Source organism: Protopterus annectens, chromosome 15.part0, assembly GCF_019279795.1.
Source record: "Protopterus annectens isolate FY-2018-M chromosome 15.part0, PAN1.0, whole genome shotgun sequence".
Classification (NCBI taxonomy): domain Eukaryota; kingdom Metazoa; phylum Chordata; order Ceratodontiformes; family Protopteridae; genus Protopterus; species Protopterus annectens.
Window position 1 is genome coordinate 121815234 of NC_056749.1, and position 20060 is coordinate 121835293.

A 20060-nucleotide genomic window follows, 5' to 3' on the forward strand; every position below is an offset into this window, starting at 1 on the left:
TGAAGGTTGTTAATGTCTTTGTTTATAAGTTCCATGATAATACGCTCCATGGCCTTGCAGATAAGACTTGTCAGACTGATGGGACGGTAGTTTCCGGGATCCAAGGTGGATCCCCCCCTTGTGGAGTGAGATAACTGTAGCTCTGCGCCACTCAGTGGGCATGAAACCTGAGGTGAGGCTATGATTAAACATGACACTTAGGTGAGGTGCCAGTTCATATTGTAGTTCATATATAAATATGTTTTTCTTTGCTTTGTCTCCTAGTTTACTGTTTCCCTTACCTTTTTACTCCCCCAGAGGCTCACCAATTGATAATACCACCTTTTCAATAATTAGCCAAAGTTGCACCCCCATTGAAACTGCGCCACACTCCAAACTCCTTGGTATCATCATTGATGAGAATCTGAAGTTCGACATCATACAAACATCCATTAAAAAACCCACCAAAAGCCAGGTCTCCTGTACCATCACTACCGCTACCTAACTCCTTCTGCCAGAAAGACCTTAGCCTCCTCCTACCTTCTCTCCTCTTTAATATACAGTGCCCACCCCTGCTTTCCAACTGCGAACTAGGATTACAATCCAAACTTAATTCCTGTTATTATAAAATCTGCAAATTTGCCACCAACTCCAAAACTCATCCCACCACTGCAACTCCCTCAGATCTCTACAGTGGCTAGAGCTTCCTAACTACCTGAACTTTCTTAAACTCACCACTGCCCATAAACTTGTTGTTCAAGCCATCCAACTGCCCCACTCTCTCATCCACCTTAACTCCTTACGTACCTAACCACTCACTCCGATCAGAAAACCAAAACCTCTTACAAGTCCATAAACCTTCCCGGCCCCTTGGACAACTGATATCATACTCCATAGCCAAACTGTGGAACTCTTTCCCCCCATCCATCTGCAAACCCCAAACCACAACATCTTCAAATCCTTCCTGCACTCCTACCCATCCTCAAAATGGATATGTCCCTGCTGTACTCCCACTTGAGTTCATCCTCTTCCACCCATTCAGCAGCCAACTCTCTTCCCTCCACTAATAACTCTGCTACGAAACTGTTATTTTATTCTTCTCTTCTGCTCATACACTTCTGATATAGTTAGTACCACAGTTCTGTAAAAAAAAAAAAAAAAAAAAAAAAACTAGCCTTTCCGTCAATCTAAAGTATACTTAAAGCCACTCTAGCACATTCACCTCCTCCCACACACCTTGCCTACTTGACACACTCATCTTCTGCTTAATACTTCTCTGCTTTCCTCTACTTTTGAAATATATAAACCCTAAATTCTCCAAATGTTTTAGTTGCAGACTAAATATGTAATGCTTTGTCCAACACCTCTACAGTTATGTATTCAGTTGTATATACTTTAAACCTTTGTACTTCATTTTACTCTGTGAATATTGTGTATATCTTGCTTGATATGGTGTTTATAATTTTCTTTGAACCTGTATGTCTCTATTAGTTTAGGGAGTTTTTCTCCCCAGGCCTCCACTGAAAATGGGCTTTTCTTGGCCCAGTGGACTTCCTCGGTCATCAAACTGAAAATAAATAAAATCGTCCCATAAACCCTCGACATGAAAACTCTGTATTCAGGTAAATGGAAAAGATTTGTTTATTGGGCACAGCAAATTCATATATATCCTTTCTTAGCTCCAGTACATAACATACTTGAATTTTTAGCTTTATTTTTCAAAGAAGGGGTGAGCTCCTCTACCATTAAGGTTCAGTTAGCAATAGCTATTTTTAATTTTGGATTTCAAGGTTCTTTAGTAGCTTCTTCTAAACTGTGCAAAGCATTTTTGAAAGGCACTCTTCTTTTGAGACAACTGTTTAAAGACCCTATTCCACCATGGCATCTGAACTTGGTACTGCAAGCTTTAATACATTCCCCCTTTGAACCAGCAGTGAAATGTGACCTTAAATTTCTTACTTTTTAGTAGCCATTACCTCAGTGAGAAGTGTGTCAGAAATTCAAGCCTTGTCTTCAAAACCTCCCTACTTGAATTTTCCTAAGGCTAGAGTTACATTACAAACCAATGCATCTTTCCTTCCCAAGGTGGTATCAGAATCCAGTATCAGTCAGACCATTAATTTGCTAGTATTCTTTCCTAAATTTGCAGAGGAAGGTGAATATATGTTGCCATCTATTGGATGTTCACAGACTATTACATTTTTATCTGCATAGGACAAAAGATGTCAGAAAGACAAATCAGTTGTTTCTTTCTTATGCAGATTTGAAATTGGGCAAACCAGTCGCAAAAGTAACTTTATCCAGATGGCTGGCTGATTGCCTTTCTTTCTTTATTTTATTTTATTTGACATTTGTTTATTGGGATAGTCCCTTTGGGTTACATAACCCATTTTCGGTAGATTCTGGGAGAAAAGCTCGACATTTATGACTTGGTTTAACAGTAACAAATTGGGTCCTAGCTTGACTAAACCTGTAAGACCCCATTCAGCTAGGTCCATGGCAACTTCTTCAGTATTTCTCTCCAGGTTTTCCATATTTGTGCAGCAGCAACTTAGGCATCCTCATGCAATTATCACTCGTTAAAAATTAGATCTGGGCTCTCAGTAGAGCATCTTTTGGTTCTACTGTGCTCAGGAATATCCTTCTAGGGTCCACCCAGGGTTTTAGGTAGCTTTGAACTCTGTCCCAACAGTTGATAGTAGAATGAAAATCTACATAATCAGATTAAGAAGTTATGTACTTACCGTAATGTTCAGTCTGTGTTTTCCATTTTCATTCTTCCTCAACTTCCTGCCCACCAACCCCCATCCTTTATTTCTACAAACGTCTGGAGGAATGAGATTTCGTAAGGACACCACTGTCCTTTTGATTATATGGTTTTCTGTATAGGACACACATTTTTAAGTATCTCTTTATAGGTGCATGTTAACAGATACTTTTGTTGTAAAATCAGCAAGCAAGATCTGAGGTATGTTAAGGGTTGGTACATTATGGGTAAGGGAGAAGCTTGACAGCTTTTTGGTTACCATGAGTTTAATAACGACTGAGTGGGATCAGAGGATCAGATCCAAACCCAACAGTTGAAGAAAAATGAAAATGGACAACACAAATGGAACGTTATAGTAAGTACATAATTTGTCATTAGCTCCTGCCCCACTTTAGAGCTGAAATGTGATCCGCAGTATGCCATGTGAATATGGCCCCGTGCCCATCAATGGAGACATGTCAGACTACAGGAAAAAACACTCACTCTACCCAGCTTCTTTAGCACCTGAGCCACTAGTTGAACTCCAGCCATTTGGTTCTTAGTGCTGCATCTTTCTCTGCATATAGCTGGGGACCCAGATGTTATAAATTATGGTTACAGAGACTTCTACTTAATGATCCACTGCTGCTGTGGCAAGTATTTTAAACAACTGTACCTTGTTGCACAGGTGAATGATGTGATTGAGAATATACTTTTTAATCCATGGCCCAGAACAAATTTAAGGAGGAGAAAAAAACAATAGGAATAAAGCATTAAAGACCAATAACAGAGGAAACCATTTAATCTGATATTGTCAAGTTTCGTCTCATCCTCACGTATGGGACTGGATCTGATCCATTACCCACAATACATCTCTCCACTTTACCTCAGATCTCATTTGCCGCTTTGTAAAGATGTGGTCCAATCAGTAGGCTGTTGGTGTCAGGTCATATAATTATAAATCTTTTTCTTTATAATCTCCCTTTTTCTTGTATTTTTTGTGTAATTAATCCTTTTTTTAACTTTCCCTTGTAGTTTTGAACCTTTTTCTTGCAGTAACCATTTTATAATTAGGTTACTTTAGTTTCTTCTTGCTCTTTCCCGCCAGTAACCATTTTTTGTAGATTACTTCCCTCCACTTTTACCTTTATAGGTATATCTTGGGCTACTATTGTTAATAGCTCTCCCCTTCCTTTGTTTCTCTTTCATTGTCACTTTTTTCTCTGTGTGTTTGCTTGTGTTAGTGGAATTCTCTGCCTGTCCCCTCTTTCCGTCATGGAGGAGAAACAGGAGAAACCAGCTGGTTTCAAAAAATGTATGAAGTGCAGGCATAAAATTCCTATTAGTGACTCGCACTCTGTGTATTGCCTTGCCCCCCGTCACTTGCAAGAGGACTGTGCTGCAATATGCCATTCCTTTAATCATTGAGCTTAAGCCGAAAGGAAGAATAAGCTAATTTTAAGGGGTATGTTGCCTTCCGCTTTTGGGGAGGCTCTTTCTGGAAGTAAAGATAAATCTAGTACATCCTCTATGACAAAATCAGCTCATTTGAGCCCAGCTTCATCCTTGTCCTCTAGATCTTCAGACAAAGGAATAAAGAGACCTTCTTAGGCACCGACAGATATTTTAGAGCCGAAACCAAAAATGTTGAAATCTCCCAGGTCTGGGGAGTCTATGATCTAATTGAAGCCTTCGGCACCGATCCCTACTCCATTGGATCCAGCTTCTTCAGCTCTGATTCTGTCGAGTAAGGATGGATCAGATTCATTGATGTCAGATCTGACAACTAGTCAGTATAGGTCTATTTTGACTTTACAGAGGCCACTGTACTCTCCCACATATGATCTGGGTCTCTATTTTTATCAAGACCAAGGTCCCCTCTGCCTCCTATTCCCATTTGACCAGGAGCCTTATTGAAGATGTGGAACAGATGGTGCAGAAGATTTTGTGGGTACAGGGCATCACAAAATCCACCTCTACCTTGACCCCTATGATGCCAGGTCTGTCTAAACCATCCATTCCCCCTCCTCCTCCAACTTCAGGGCAAGCTTCAGACCTGTTGGATCTGATACACCCAGTGCCTTTCAGCACTGATCTGAAGATGTCCACTTCTTTGGATCAGACTTTTGCTCTAAGCTCATCTGCCTTTTCAGAGCCTGAGAGTTCCCGGAACCATAGTGAGCCTCACAAACCTTAAGTGTGCTAGACTCCCAGGTCTTCGGAGCAGTTGATGTGCCTCCGGGCTTTGGTGAAGGTGAGCTCTGCTCTGGCTTCAACCCTGAGTAAGCTGTCTTCTGGACTAGAGGGGACCCCATCCCTAAAGCATGGCTTTTCGGAGCCAGAGTCCTCTTCCATTCAGGAGCAGTCAGCCTTTGGGGACTTGGGGAGGGCCATAGTTGCTACTGCAACTAAAAAGTCACTTCCACCTCACATCTGCTACCCCAACAGGATAACCTCCATTTCTCTTCTCATCGCCAAGTTCCACAGGGACACCAGGACCTCAGGCACTAGAGTACCCGTCCAGGTACCTCCGACTCTTCCAATACCTCCAAAAACTTACCCCACTGGAGAAGTCCCTAGGAAGAGATTATGCAAGAGGAAGCGTTTGTCTCCATGGAGGAGTCAGCTATGGAAGACCCTGTCCTCAATGAGTGTGAGGGATCCCCACGGTCATCCTCTGAGGATGTTTCCTTTGGGGAGATTCTGGAGATGCTGAAACAGAGGAGTGGCTGGCAGTCCAGTAATCCTTCACCTAAAGAGTCGTACCTGGCTGCTTTTGGTTCCCACCCATCTACCTCCTGGGTAACTCAGCGCACTGATGAGCTCATAGGTTTGATCTCATGGCAGGCGTGGGAGACCCCACACTCCATAGAGTCTGTTCCCTGGGAGAGGTTGCAGTAGATGCCATGGTCGTGGTGGCAGCGACCAAGAAAGAACTCTTCAAGGAGAGTTCAACTATCCACCCTCCTAACAAAGATTCTAGGGTGATGGATAGATGTGAGAAGCATGTCTTCTAGTCAGCGACTTATGCCTTGCGATTGCTAAATTACATTTCACATTTCCCCAGGTTGCAAAGGGTCCTGATCAAGGAACTCTGATACCCTTGAAGGAGCTGTAGCTGAGGGAGCTAAAGAGAAAGTAGCTTCCCAGTTACCCACCCTACATTCAGTAACCAACTCTTCCATGAGGCTTATCACACACGCAGCTGAAGGGATGAGCAGAGCAGCAGGTTCCGGCGTCTCTATGAGGAGGCATGGCCAGATGCACCTTTGCGATTTTGCTGAACCTTTTAAGTCTTCATTTGTCAACACTCCATTTGACGGTACTTCTCTTTTTGGTCCCAAAGACAAAGGTAGGCTATACAGGTGTGAGAAGGAAGGTAAGACACTTTCTGCTATGGGCATATGTTTTTCAGCTCCTTAGAGACCTTATCCTAAGGGTCAGACAGACAGAGGAAAAATGTGGTTCAAGAAGTCTCAAGGGTCCTACCAAGATGCATGTGGAGAGTTTTCCCTCAGAGGTAGAGGGGGAAACAATAATGGAAGACACTGCCTTCATGACAGAGGAGGAGGTCTGCAAAACCAAGTTTCCTAGGAATCTCTATTTGGGAAGCCTTTTCAGTGTTCCTGAAAGGAGGCCTGATTGCCACCACTGAAGGCAATTGGGGGCAACTTATCCCTGCACAGAGAGCTCGGTAAGAGAGAACTTATGATTTGTTGGGGGCGGAAGATAATATCTAGGGGTTACCAAATTCACTTCTGTCAACAACCTCCTCGCAACAAAAAAATCCCAGACATCCCACCCATTGAAAGGGATCAAGCAGTCATTCATATTCAAAGTCATCCAAGAGGTCCTTTGAGATCAGAGAGGGTTCGGAACTTACTCAAGGTTCTTTTTGGCTCCAAAGAAAACAGGGGACTGGATAACAATCTTGGATCTCAGCTGATTGAATAAGTCTGTTCAGTGCAAGTTCCGAATGGTCACTGCACTGTCCATACTTTCTTTTCTGGAATAGGATGATTGGATGTGCTCTGCAGATCTTCATGATATGTACTACCATATAAAAATGGACAGACGCCCTAGAGGATATCTACAGTTCCGGCTGGAAGCCAGTCATTACCAGTACAGAGCACTGCCCTTTGGTCTCACTACTGCCCCCGGAGTGTTCACCAAATGCATGGCAGTGGTTGTGGCTCAGCTGAGATGACAAGGATTCTGGGTGTTTCCTTACTTAGGCAACTGGCTTATATCCACCCCGACCAGGCATCTACTTGTTCTCGCAAGAGACTGTTCTTCAGCTAGGTTCAGAACTAGGCATAACCATAAATTACCAAAAATCTCATCTGGAACCCACTTAAACACTTAGAGTTCATAAGAGCACTGCTAGACACCAATCAGATGATTGCGAAACTTTCTCCTTCCAAGATTTTAACAATCAAAAGGCAAACTTCAAGGTTAATCAAAAACAAGACAGTAGCAGACCATCATGTTCTACAGACCTTAGGATCTGTGACCACAGCGATCATCAGTTCCACTAACCAGGTATCACATGCAAATTCTACAAGGGCTTCTGGCTTCCCAGTGGTCAATAATTCCTCAACTAATGTCTCATCAGGTTCTCATAACAAACATATGCAAAAAAGATCTCTCTTGGTGGACATAGTCCAACTCACCCTTCATCACCCTAAAATTCCAAATAATAAAAATAACCTCAAATTACTATTTAAACTACAAAGACTATTAATTTACCTGAAAAATAGTATTACCATTTATGGTGATATTCATCCCAACCCAGGTCCCACTACTGTCCCAGACTCTAACCCCTCTAAATTAGCTCGTAATTCTACTGACTCCCTTCTAGTACTACATCTGAACCTAAGAAGCATTAACAACAAGGTTCACAACCTGCACGCTATGTTAGCTACTCATTCCCCTGACATCATGTGTCTAACTGAAACATGGCTAAAACCCACCACTAAGGACGAAGAGATTCTCCCACCCGGGTATAATATCTTCAGGGCCGACCGTGTAAAGAAACAGGGTGGAGGTATAGCTGTTATGTTTAGGAATACCCTGAATATCATTAGGAACCCAATACAACCTCCTATAATCTCTAATTTAGAACTTATTGCCCTAAAGATAGGCCTAAACACTCAAAAATGCATCAACCTCATTGTAATTTATATCCCACCAGGGAAGAACACAGAAAATCTGGAGCAAACCCTGTCCTGGCTAGCCACTAGTTACCCACAAGAAACCATAGTACTTGGGGATGTTAATATAGACTGGTCCCTCTGTTCTACCCATACAACCCCACATCCTATTAACCTACATGGCTTTTCCCAAAATATACTATCCCCAACCAGACTTGGCAATACTCATCAAAAAGAAACCACCATCGACTGGATCCTTACCAATAAAGATTCAATCAACTATACCACTGGGACCCTTCCCAGCGACCTCAGTGACCACCTAATTACCTATATTATTAAACATAAATGCCCAACTACTAACCCCCCCTTATATAGACTAATTAGAAACAAAAAGAACTTTGTCCCACAATTATTCCTTGCAGACCTAAAATCCTGCAACTGGTCCATTTTAAAAACTCTACCCCTCCAAGAGAGTGTTTCCCACTTCAACGACACATTCCTTAGGATACTTGACTCACATGCCCCAAACAGACTAATCAGATCCAAAATACGTATAGCACCTTGGCTAACTAGAGAAACCAAAACCAAAATGAAACTTCGTGACCAGGCCTGGGACAAATGGAGAGCCACTAAAACCCCCCAAGATCGCATTAAATTTCAACAGCTAAGAAACACTACTAAAACAGCCATTACCCAGGACAAAAAACAATACTTCTGCCACCTCCAGAATAAGCACCAGAACAGTCCAAAGAAGTTCTGGACAGTATTTAACAACCTCCTTCACCCAGGTAAAACTTACTACCCCAACCCCTGAGAAGCTTATTGGGAAAGATGCGGAAGAAATAGCCAACACCTTTAACTCCTTCTTCACCGATACTATCCAATCACTTGCCAGTCAACTAACCTCCACTGCCCCACCTACCTCTCAACCTCATGAAGCTGCCCATACCTCCTTTAACCTAAACCCTGTCTCTTCCTCCTATATTTGTACCCTCTTAAAAAAACTTAAACCAACCACCCTGGCGGCTGATCACCTCCCAGCGGAATACTTACAAATAGCATCCGAAGCCATCGCCTACCCCATATCCATCCTGATCAATAGAACTATAACTGAAGCTTGCATCCCCTCTACTTGGAAGATTTCTTATATCATCCCTCTTCATAAAGGAGGTACCTCCACTGAAACATCCAACTACAGGCCAATAGCAATCCTGTCCCCAATAGCGAAAATTATGGAAAGATGTGTTCACAAACAACTCCTTCACTACTTAACCCTTAATCGTCTCTTGTCTAACTCCCAACATGGCTTTCGCCCCCACCACAGTACAACTACCGCCCTCCTTTCCTTTGTAGACTCCATTAATAACAATCGTAACAATAAACTAATATCCTCCGCCCTCTTTCTTGACCTATCGAAAGCGTTCGATATGGTCAATCACCAACTCCTACTTAATACCCTAGAAAGCCTACATCTGAACACCCCAGCACTAAGCTGGTTTAAGGCGTACCTCACTGGTAGGCAACAAGCTGTCCTGTGGCAAAACAAACTATCAGACCTGCTCCCTAATACCATTGGTGTTCCTCAGGGCTCCATACTTGGTCCTCTTCTGTTTTCCATCTTCATAAACGACCTTCACTCAGTCATCCCCAAATCCACCTGCATACAATATGCTGACGACTCCACCCTGATCTGCTCCGATGTCTCCCTCTCGAAACTCCAAACAACTACTCAACTCTGTTTTACTTTAGTTGAAAAATGGTTCACCGACTTGAAACTCCTACTCAATCCAACAAAAACTAAATTACTCCTATTTTTCCCCAACGCCATCACACCCCTCGGAAACGAACTCCCAAATACTAACAATACGACCTTCCATGTTAAATCCATCAATGGGACCATCATAGTCCCTGTCACCAGTACCAAATTACTAGGTGTTACCATTGACCATAAGCTTAAATTTGACATACACATTACCCAAACCATTAAATCGGTTAACAAAAAACTTGGATCCATGTACAGAATAAAAAACTTCTTAACCCCCACTACCAAACTAACTATTGCCCAAACGCATCTCCTCTCCACCCTACTGTATGACTCCCCAGTTCTTTCTTTCCTCAATAAACGTGAACTTAACATGCTCTCTCTTGCTTATAACCATATTGCTAGATTCATAACAGGTTCCCCATATCGCACCCACCATTGCCTTAACCTTAGGAAACTCGGTTGGTTGGAACTGCCCAATCTTCTCAAACTTAACCAACTCACAGAATTCTTTAAAATAATCCACCATCCAGATAGAACTCCCTCACTGTGTAGTATTTTGACCCCCTACTCCAACCTAAACTCCCTTCGATCAGCTAATAACGTCCAGATCTTAACGATTAAATCTAAGAACTCGGGTGGTGATGCCCTGTATGCCAACTCCATTGGAAAGCCTTGGAACTCCCTGCCAAACACCCTTAGACTCATGACCTCACATAAACAGTTCAAAAATAACCTCAAAGATCATCTTAAGTTACAATGGCTATGCCCATGCACAGAACCTGACTAACTTATCAAACTCATACCAAACTACTCCCGTTCCACCTTATCCAAATCCCTTACTCAGTTTATTAAAATCTCTTGTACTCATAATGGGCCCTGATAATTAGTGACCTAGTCCATTATTTCCACTTTGTTTATCCTATACAACTAGTATGTTTAACCTGTTGCTTTGCTACTTGTGCTTATATAAAATCTATGTTATTCCTATTCTTATATTGTAAATGTAACATGTTCTCATCATGTATTGCCATTATGCTGGAGCTTTTCTCCCCGGGCCTCTACTGAAAAGGGATATGTATCCAGCTGGACTAGCCCGGTCAACAAATGTAAAATAAAAAATAAAATAAAAATTTGTTCAGAACAGATGACGCAAGGTCAGCCTTTTATTCTTCCTCAACCACAGGCTACATTGACCATGGACATGGGGGACATTATCTGGGGAAGACTGGCCAAGGTACCTGGTCCACAGACGAGGCCACATTCCACATAAACATCCTGAAGATGAAAGCAGTGCTTCTAGCATTGCAGGTGTTTCAGACTGCTCTTCCTCTGGGGATGGTAGCGATTCAGTCAGACATGTCAGTAGTATGGTGCGTAAGCAAGCAAGGAGGAACCAGATCATGCTCCGTGTCGAGAAGCGCTCATGGTGTGGCAATGGGTGATCTCATCCAACCGCATTCTAATAGCAACACATATTCTGGGAACGTCTAACATCGTAGCGGACAAATTGAGCAGAGCCTTCCTTATGCCTCACAAGTGGTCCCTCAGTCAGAACATAGCAGAGAAAATTTTCCACACATGGGGCCAGCCTTGCTGCGACCTCCTTGCCTCTCCCCTAAACAACAAATGCAGGAGCTACTTCACCCCAATTCCCCTACTGAGACAGTCCCCAAGGGATGCTTTAATATATGATTGGCCTCCTAGGCTGTTGTATGCTTTCCCCCATTCTATTGATTCCTAAATTCCTTCAGAAAGCCAATAGGTTGAAGGAGCACTAATCCTCATTGCCCCGTATTGGCCTTGACAAGTCTGGTTTTCTTTCCTCTGGCCTTGTCTGCAGAAGGAGCCCTGGATTCTGGAACCCTTTCCAGAACTGTTATCACATCCAACAGGAATGCTTTATCTCAATCTTCAATCACAATCTGACAGCTTGATTCCTCCACTTCCATTGTTTGCTAGACACCCTATGCTCTCCTCCCCAGTCCGTCATATTCTGATATCCTCCAGTAAGTCATCCACTCAAACTGTATAGGAGTAAATGGAAGAGGTTTGTAATCTGGGCACAGCAACACAATATGGATCCTATCACGGCTCCTGTTCACTTCATTCTGGAATTAATTTCTAGCCCATTTTTTTCAGTAACAGAGCTGCGGCATCTGCTAACGTCCATTTAGCAGCCATTTCAGATTTTCACATTGGGCTAGACAACTTATCTTTAATTTCCCACAAACTTTGCAAAGCCTTTTTAAGAGGGAACATGTTAAAACCTCCCCACAAGGATCCTTCTCCCTGTTTGAACTCTAAATCTGGTTCTACGCTTGACTGTTCAACCACCCTCTGAACCTGCAGCATCTTGTGCAATTAAGTTCCTTTCATGGAAAACTATCTTTTTGGTGGCTATCTCATCGGCGAGACACATATCAGAAACTCAGGCACCATCTTCTCAGCCCCCCTACTTGGTCTTTCATAAAGACCGTCTCTTTGTGTATCAGCCCCTCTTTCTTGCCCAAAGTTGTTTCTCAAACCTATATTAATCAGACTATACATTTGCCTGTTTTCTTCCCTAATTTTAGTCGTCGTCTTCTTTCGGCTGCTCCCATTAGGGTTCGCCACAGCGGATCAACTGTTTCCATTTCTTCCTGTCCTCTGCATCTTGCTCTGTCACACCAACCACCTGCATGTCCTCTCTCACCACATCCATAAACCTCATCTTAGACCTTCCTCTTTTCCTGTTACCTGGCAGCTTCATCCTTAGCATCTTTTTCCCAATATACTCTGCATCCCTCCTTAGCACATGTCCAAACCAACGTAATCTTGCCACTCTGGCTTTGTCTCCAAATCTTCCAACCTGGGCTAACCCTCTAATATACTTATTCCTAATCCTGTCCATCCTCGTCACACCCAGTGCAAATCTTAGCATCTTCAACTCTGCCACATCAAGCTCTGACTCCTGCCTTTTTGTCAGTGCCACTGTCTCCAACCCATACAACATAGCTGGTCTCACTACCCTCTTGTAGACCTTCGCTTTCACTCTTACTGGTACTAGTCTGTCATAAATCACTCCTGACACTCTTCTCCACCCACTCCATCCTGCCTGTACTCTCTTCTTCGCCTCTCTTCCACGCTTACTATTACTCTGAACTGTTGATCCCAAGTATTTAAACTCATCCACCTTCGCCCCCACCACTCCCTGCATCTTCACCATTCTTCTATCCTCCCTCTCATTCACACACATATATTCTGTCTTAGTCCTGCTGACCTTCATTCCTCTTCTCTCTAGAGCATATCTCCACCTCCCCAGGGTCGTCTCCACCTGTTCTCTACTCTCACTACAGATCACAATGTCATCTGCCTACATCATAGTCCACGGGGACTCCTGTCTGATCTCGTCTGTCAACCTGTCCATCACCATTGCAAATAAGAAAGGGCTCAGAGCTGATCCTTGATGTAATCCCACCGCCACCTTAAACGCATCCGTCACTCCCACTGCAGACCTCACCACTGTCACACTACCCTCGTACATATCCTGTACCAGTCTCACAAACTTCTCTGACACTCCCAACTTCCTCATACAGTACCACAACTCCTCTCTAGGCACCCTGTCATATGCTTTCTCTAAGTCCACAAAGACACAATGCAACTCCTTCTGACCTTCTCTGTACTTCTCCATCAACACTGTCAGAGCAAACATCAGATCTGTAGTGCTCTTTCCTGGCATGAAACCATACTGCTGATCACTAATCATCACCTCCCTTCTTAACCTAGCTTCCACTACTCTTTCCCATAACTTCATGCTGTGACTGATCAATTTAATCCCTCTGTAGTTACTATAGCTCTGCACATCACCCTTATTCTTAAAAATCGGTACCAACACACTTTTTCTCCATTCCTCAGGCGTCCTCTCACTTTCCAAGATTTCATTAAACAATCTAGTTAAAAACTCCACTGCCATTTCACCTAAACACCTCCATGCTTCCACAGGTATGTCATCTAGACCAACAGACTTTCCATTCTTCATCCTCTTCATAGCTATCCTTACTTCCTCCTTGCTAATCCACTTGAATGTTCATAGACAGTTATGTTTCTATTTACATAGAACTAGAGAGTTTTGGAAAGAAAACCAATTGTTTATTGCATTTGCAGGCCCTAGGAAAGGCCTACCTTTTTTACAACTAGAATGCTATTTTGATAAAGTATTTCCTTTATTTACACCTCAAAAGACATCAAACCTAAGAAGTGCATTCTGGCTTATTGTAGCAGGGCGATAGCCACATCTGCAGTCTTTCAGAAGAATGCCTCCTTGGATGATATTTGTGCAGCTGCCACTTGGGCAAACCATCATACTTTTATCACTCATTACAAGTTAGATTTGGTATCAAGGGGAAGGGCCTCCTTTGGTGTGATTTTTCTGAAGAATATTCTCCTGAGAGTCCATCCGGGGTAAAGGTAGCTGGGGACTGTCATATGTGAGGAAGACATGAAAAGTTTACAGTATCAGATAAGTTATGTACTCACCATAATATTCCATCGGTATTGCTGATTTTTCATCTCTCCTCACATCCCCTCCCTCCAGCCCCCTTCCATGGGTTACTTGGTTGAACTGGAAGAGATTCTAAAGGATTAGGTTGGTTTTCCTAATCCTCAAGAAATGGTCTCTTAAGATCTTCTAGTGTGTTACATACTGAAATTCCCTTTTTTGTCTCAATGTAATTATGGCAAACAATATCTGAGGTAATGGGGAGAGATGCATTGTGGGTAAGGGGAGGTATTTAAGAGCTTTGTGGTTGCCACAAGCTTGCTAACAGCCAGGTCAGATCCGATGGATTGGATCCGGACTCGTATATTAGGAGAAATTAAATATTGACAATAGAGATGGAATGTTATGGTGACTACATAACTTCTTTTTTTACTTGCCATTTGTTTACTGGGGTAGGTCAGTGTTCCACTTGGAACTTTTCAGACTCTGCCTAGGAGCACACTCTAGATAAGTGACTTGCCCTATGTCGCACAGTAGGCAAATGGAAGATGAAAACATCAGACTGACTGTGGGAAGCATCTCATTAATGGCATAGTAATGGTGAAATTCTTTGGAATACAGTAGTGTTAAAAAGTTACAGGTGTGTGAAATAACTTGGAAATAAGCAAGCAAGGCTGAACCTCAGTAATTACTATATCTAAAATGCACTTTATTTTTGCAGTATATTGCATGCCAAACTGACTTGACTGTTTTTCTGCTATCTAGTTTTCATTATATATGTCTTCCAGATTGAAGGAATGATAACTGTAATGAAAGTTGGCCCTGTGGTCATTGATTGAAGCAAGAGTTAAATATGCATACAAACCTTGTTAAGCTCAGAGCAGTTCATATAGATATAGAGAACTTCACTTAACACCATCTGTAATGGGGTTGCTCGAACCAAGATGGAGAGTACTAAATCCATGTACTGTATTACTGGTCAAGGAAGTATTGATTTCTCCCATCTCTAAAAATGTTTTGTTATAAGACCAAGTGTCCTTTTAGAAGCCTCATTCATGTCCATCTGTGTGCCAGAAGAGATGAACGTGTTTTACTGAGATCAGATTCAGGAGTAATCTTTAAGTTCTATGGCAAAAACAACAATATGTTTTCTTTCTAAAATGTTGATTACATTACACTTGTCAGTTTCATGGGGGTAGAGGACCAACCCAGATGTCCTGAGTTATTTTAGTTACCCAGGTGTTGAAGGAGGCAATGGATGGAAGAGAGCAGAGTGATAAGGGAATACCTGCTTTCCTTTCCTGTGGAGACAGTTCCAGGGTCATGTTGGAGGTGCATACAGTGTCTTGGACATTGGTGGAGACCAGAGTTACAGATAAGAGATGACCAGTAATCTGTAGTGGGCAGGCAGTGGACAAGGTTTCCACAAATGTAGATTCCAGAGGAAAGCTGACAGTGCACACTCCCATGCAAATGACACCACTCTGCATATTTGAGAAGCCAGGGTTTATGCAAAAATAAACTAATCTCTCTACAGCATAAATGACACTGCAGTTGATTTTGCTGTCTCCCATTCCAGTCCCCTACCCTGTACGTCATTCCTCTAGTAAGTAGGGGGCTTGGGGGTGCACTGACCAAAGGTAGGCCAGGTAAATGAGGAGGAACACCAAGCAGCTGGTGATCTCATTGTGGAGGAAAAAAGTGGACAATACCGTTGCATTTGTCTGATGACGTAAGGAGAGGAGACAGTGAACCTTATCTAGTCTGTCGTCCTATTAAATTTAACAAGCTGCCTTATTTCCATTCTCACATTTCATTCCCATCTTTAACTATCTTGTACCTCTGTGGATTCCATCTCCATATTCTGAGGGGCCACTGCATTTACTTTGACGTATTATAACAGATCCTCGGAATGTGTGGTCTCCACAATCTGCAGTCTGTACCCCATCTTTTTTTGGATATGTCCAAAGCATTTGACACAGCCTCACACCAAATCCTGCTAAACAAATTAAACCAATATCATCTATCAAATTCCACTCTTACCTGGTTCCAAAGCTACTTAACTGACATGTATCAAGCTGTGAAATGGGAAAATTCTCTCTCTCCTCAGCTGCCCATAACTATAGGAGTCCCACAGGGTTCTGTCTTAGGACCACTACTATTCACAGTCTTCACAAATGACCTCCATACCTCCACACAGCATGCATCTATAATTCAGTATGCAGATGAAACTACCTTAATCTGTGCTGCACAAAACATTTCCACCCTCCTGCAAACAACTCAACTAGCATTCTCTGACGCTGAAAACTACCTTACCAAAGCCCAGCTTATCCTCAATCCAAAGAATACTCAGCTTATGATTATAACCAGTTCTAACAAAAACACTAACAGTCCATTCACTATCTACGCCACAAATGCTACTCCAATTGCTCCAGTGGCACAGGCTAAGCTATTGGGAATAACCATAGACTTCCACCTAAAATTTGATAGTCATCTCAACTTAACTATTAAAAAAGTACATGCCAAACTGGGGTCACTCTACCGTATCAAACAATTTCTTACCAACAACACAAGATCAGCCATTGCTCGCTCCCAACTTATATCCACCCTACTCTATGCATCTCCCATTCTGACTAATCTCAACAAAACTGAACTAAGCAAAATAGAAGCCTGCTATAACAGAATTGCCCGCTTTGCTGCAAATTGCTCATATAGAACTCATCACTGTACTGCTTTGAGACAGCTCCACTGGCGTGAACTTCCCAACCTCCTAACCTACAATCAGCTCTGCCTCTGTCATTCTATTACCTCCCCAATAAGTGTCCTGCCCTCAAAAACCTAGTACAACATCACTGAGCCAAAAGGCCTCTTAGATCATCAAGCAAACTACTACTAGAAGTCACCAACAGCTACATTAGCTTTGGAGATGCACTATATAGTAGTTCAATGGCTAAAAAATGGAACTCTGTCCCTACTAGCATTCAAAACACATCATCCAAAGCCTCCTTTAAAGACCTCATCAGGCAACATCTCAAGCAAAGTTGGCAGTGCCATGATTGCTCCCCAGGCTAGTGAAAGCAGATAACATATACATTCTAAATCTAAAGCACTTGATAATAGTTTTCAATCTTATTCACAAACACTGGCTAATCTACAATGTATGTACTGTACCTGTGTACTATGTACGTATTCTACCTATGTTCCAGATTTCAGCTGTACACCACAAATCTATTAATTACCTTTATTTTTAAAATGAATATTTTTTTGTTTGTTCTCTCCACTGTAACTGTTAATGTGCCGCATACCACTGTAAAAACATGTCTCTTGTAATTTGTGTGTATACTGAACATGTCTACATAACTAAATGTGTCTGTAATTTTTCTTTGTGGAGATTTTCTCCCCGGGCCTCTGCTGAAAAAGGGCCTTTTCAGCTCAGTCAGACACCCCCAGTTAACAAATGTAAAATAAATAAATAAACCTGCTTCTCCTAATGTTTATCTTATCTCCCAAATGTGATGTTATGTGTCCGTGTCTCATCCTTTTCCCTTCTGGTCTTTATTGGACCTGTAACTCCTGTTTTGTTTTTAATTTTTGATTTTCACCTGTATTTGCATTCCTTGACTTTCTGAAGGCTTTCCTGTCAACATCTTCCTGCACACTGATAACCCCATTCTTGCTGCAGAACTACAGTACTCAGGGTACATCCTAACCAGGGACCTGTGGAACAGTAACCTTACATTTAGGGTCTTATCCTGTAAGGATATATTATGGAATTCTGCTTGCTGGTGCTGTAGCCCTCTTAGGCAACTAGACCTCTTTGTCCCCCCACCCCATTTTTTAACCTAACTGCCTAGCTGTTTCTGCATTTATTTGAAGATATTTCTTGTAGGCTAGAAATGCAAGTTCGTGTTCACTTTTTTTCCATTTGATGTGCAAAGTACTGATCAAAGTGGAGTGCTTGTCTTTGTAAATGGTTTTGGCATAATATTGTAGACTGTAATGCCAATTCAGAAGGTGCTGATTTAGAACTGGATGCATGGATTTCAGCAGTGTAGGGGAAGTTCACCTCTCTTCTTGCTAATTTTTGTTTTCATTATTTTCTGTCAGAGCTTTAGAAAAATACAAGTGCTCTGAACTTGTGAGCATTAATGGTACTACAGTTGTGACTAGAGTGTCATTTTCTACAGCATAACACAGACGTTGCACAACCTCAGGGTATCCTAACTGTCCCGTCAAGGTTCATACTGTAGGATTTACAGCTTACTTGGGCAGGGGGGTTGCATTAGTCTAGTGTGCAGATATGAGCACTTATAGGAAGTCATCTATAAAAATGTTACACACTTCCTAGTGGAAAAGAGTTTTTTGTGTGCACCTAAATGGGGCACTAACTTAGAGAAGAGTGCAGCTGAAGTATTGTGCTACATTACATGTACAGAACTTTGTTTATTTTTAAGTCCAGGAAGCCAACAAAAGGGTTATCTTGGATAAAAGAATTATAATTACCTAGAGTCCCCTGACAGAATAACGAAAGATGAGCCTTTTTGTTCTTAGTAAGTTGCAGTGCTGTTTAGCGACAGCATTATCCCATTTTTACATATGCCTTTGTTTAAAACAGAGCAGTTTTATTCTCTCAAGTTTTAATTTACTTGCATGATGATTGAGTTGTACCTGTTTTACTTGAAGTCTTCAGTTGCTTGTGACTTCAGGTTCTTGGCAATCTTTGATCTTCTTTCTCATCACAGCTGCTTCAGAGTTGCACAATGTAAGATGTAGTGAAGCTCAGTATATGCATTTCCCTTCTTACTGTATCGTCTTTTCTTGGACTGATGTTATAGTCAGTGCCAGATTCATTTGTCTAGTGTACCCATGTAAAGGAGCAGTTTTGCAAGGGCTCAACAGCAGGACTGTTTACTGAGTAATGCACAGATCCATGCCTTGCATGCCATGTGCATCCACTGATACGGCGTTAGTTATGTCAGTACCACACTAGTAGGTAGCTTGCTGCTGTTTTGAGTTGGTTGCATTCATGATACTGAGGTAGTCTCACACGAGTAATGTCAAAGCCCTTCCATTGTAATGGTTATAGCTCATCTGACTACTCGTCAAACGTTAGAAGGATGTTATGTAAATTTTGTTTTCTTTTTCTCTTTTAGAGTTCAGCCTTTAATCACCTAGACCTACCCAAGGATGCTTTTGGGAATATAGACTTCGATGCTTTAGTGCAACAGCTGAAACAGTGTCCGTCTTTACAAGACCAGGCAGATATTTTATATCTTCTGTATAACATGAAGTAAGTTATGTCAACATTTATTTATAACATCATTAATTGAAGTATAAAGATATGAAACAGGTCACACTTTTAAGTTCCAGATTTCATGTAGTTTTGGCCCTTCTTGCATGTCAAATTTGACTATAAGTAAACATCTGTTTACTTTTGCCAAAAGAGGCCTGGAATTTTGATATTTTTTTTTTTTTTTTTTTTTTGTGATAGTCACTGGTCTGGTTAAGTGACAACTTCAGATTTGGGCAGCTTGCAGACAGAAACAGAACACATCGGACCCAAATCTTCAGAATGTGGTATTTTAGCAGTATTTTTTTGTATTTGCCTTCAGGACCTTAGCCACTGGCTCCACAACTGACATCTAGTTGGCCATTTGTTCTGGTGCTGCAAGAGTTTACACTGTCAAAGTGAGTGAGAGCCCTGTGGCCCATTTGTTCCCACCAAGGAGGTCCCAATCAGCAGTCCGCACCATGGCAAGAGTCTGTTCACAGAGAGCAGGTCAGCTTGTTGGTTGTTGCCTTCATTGTCCCCATTGATAGCAGCTCCAGTCTGCCAGGCAGATGTTTCAGGCCCAGCTTTGTAATCTGCTGAAGGTAAAGTGTGCCTCCACATGCTATATTCATTTTCTTTTGTTTTTAACTGGTGTTAAGCACCATAGC

The 20060-nt window shown here is 42.1% G+C and overlaps 1 protein-coding gene across 5 annotated transcripts in view; it reads left to right on the plus strand.

The window, feature by feature from the left end:
• PHKA1 (phosphorylase kinase regulatory subunit alpha 1) overlaps positions 1-20060 on the plus strand; it is a 3177076-nt gene that overhangs the window by 1973723 nt on the left and 1183293 nt on the right. For all 5 annotated transcript variants that reach the window (XM_044057561.1, XM_044057557.1, XM_044057558.1 and 2 more), the window contains exon 22: positions 19274-19410. In XM_044057561.1, the coding sequence (XP_043913496.1) occupies positions 19274-19410 (137 nt within the window). The remainder of the gene's footprint in view (positions 1-19273; positions 19411-20060) is intronic.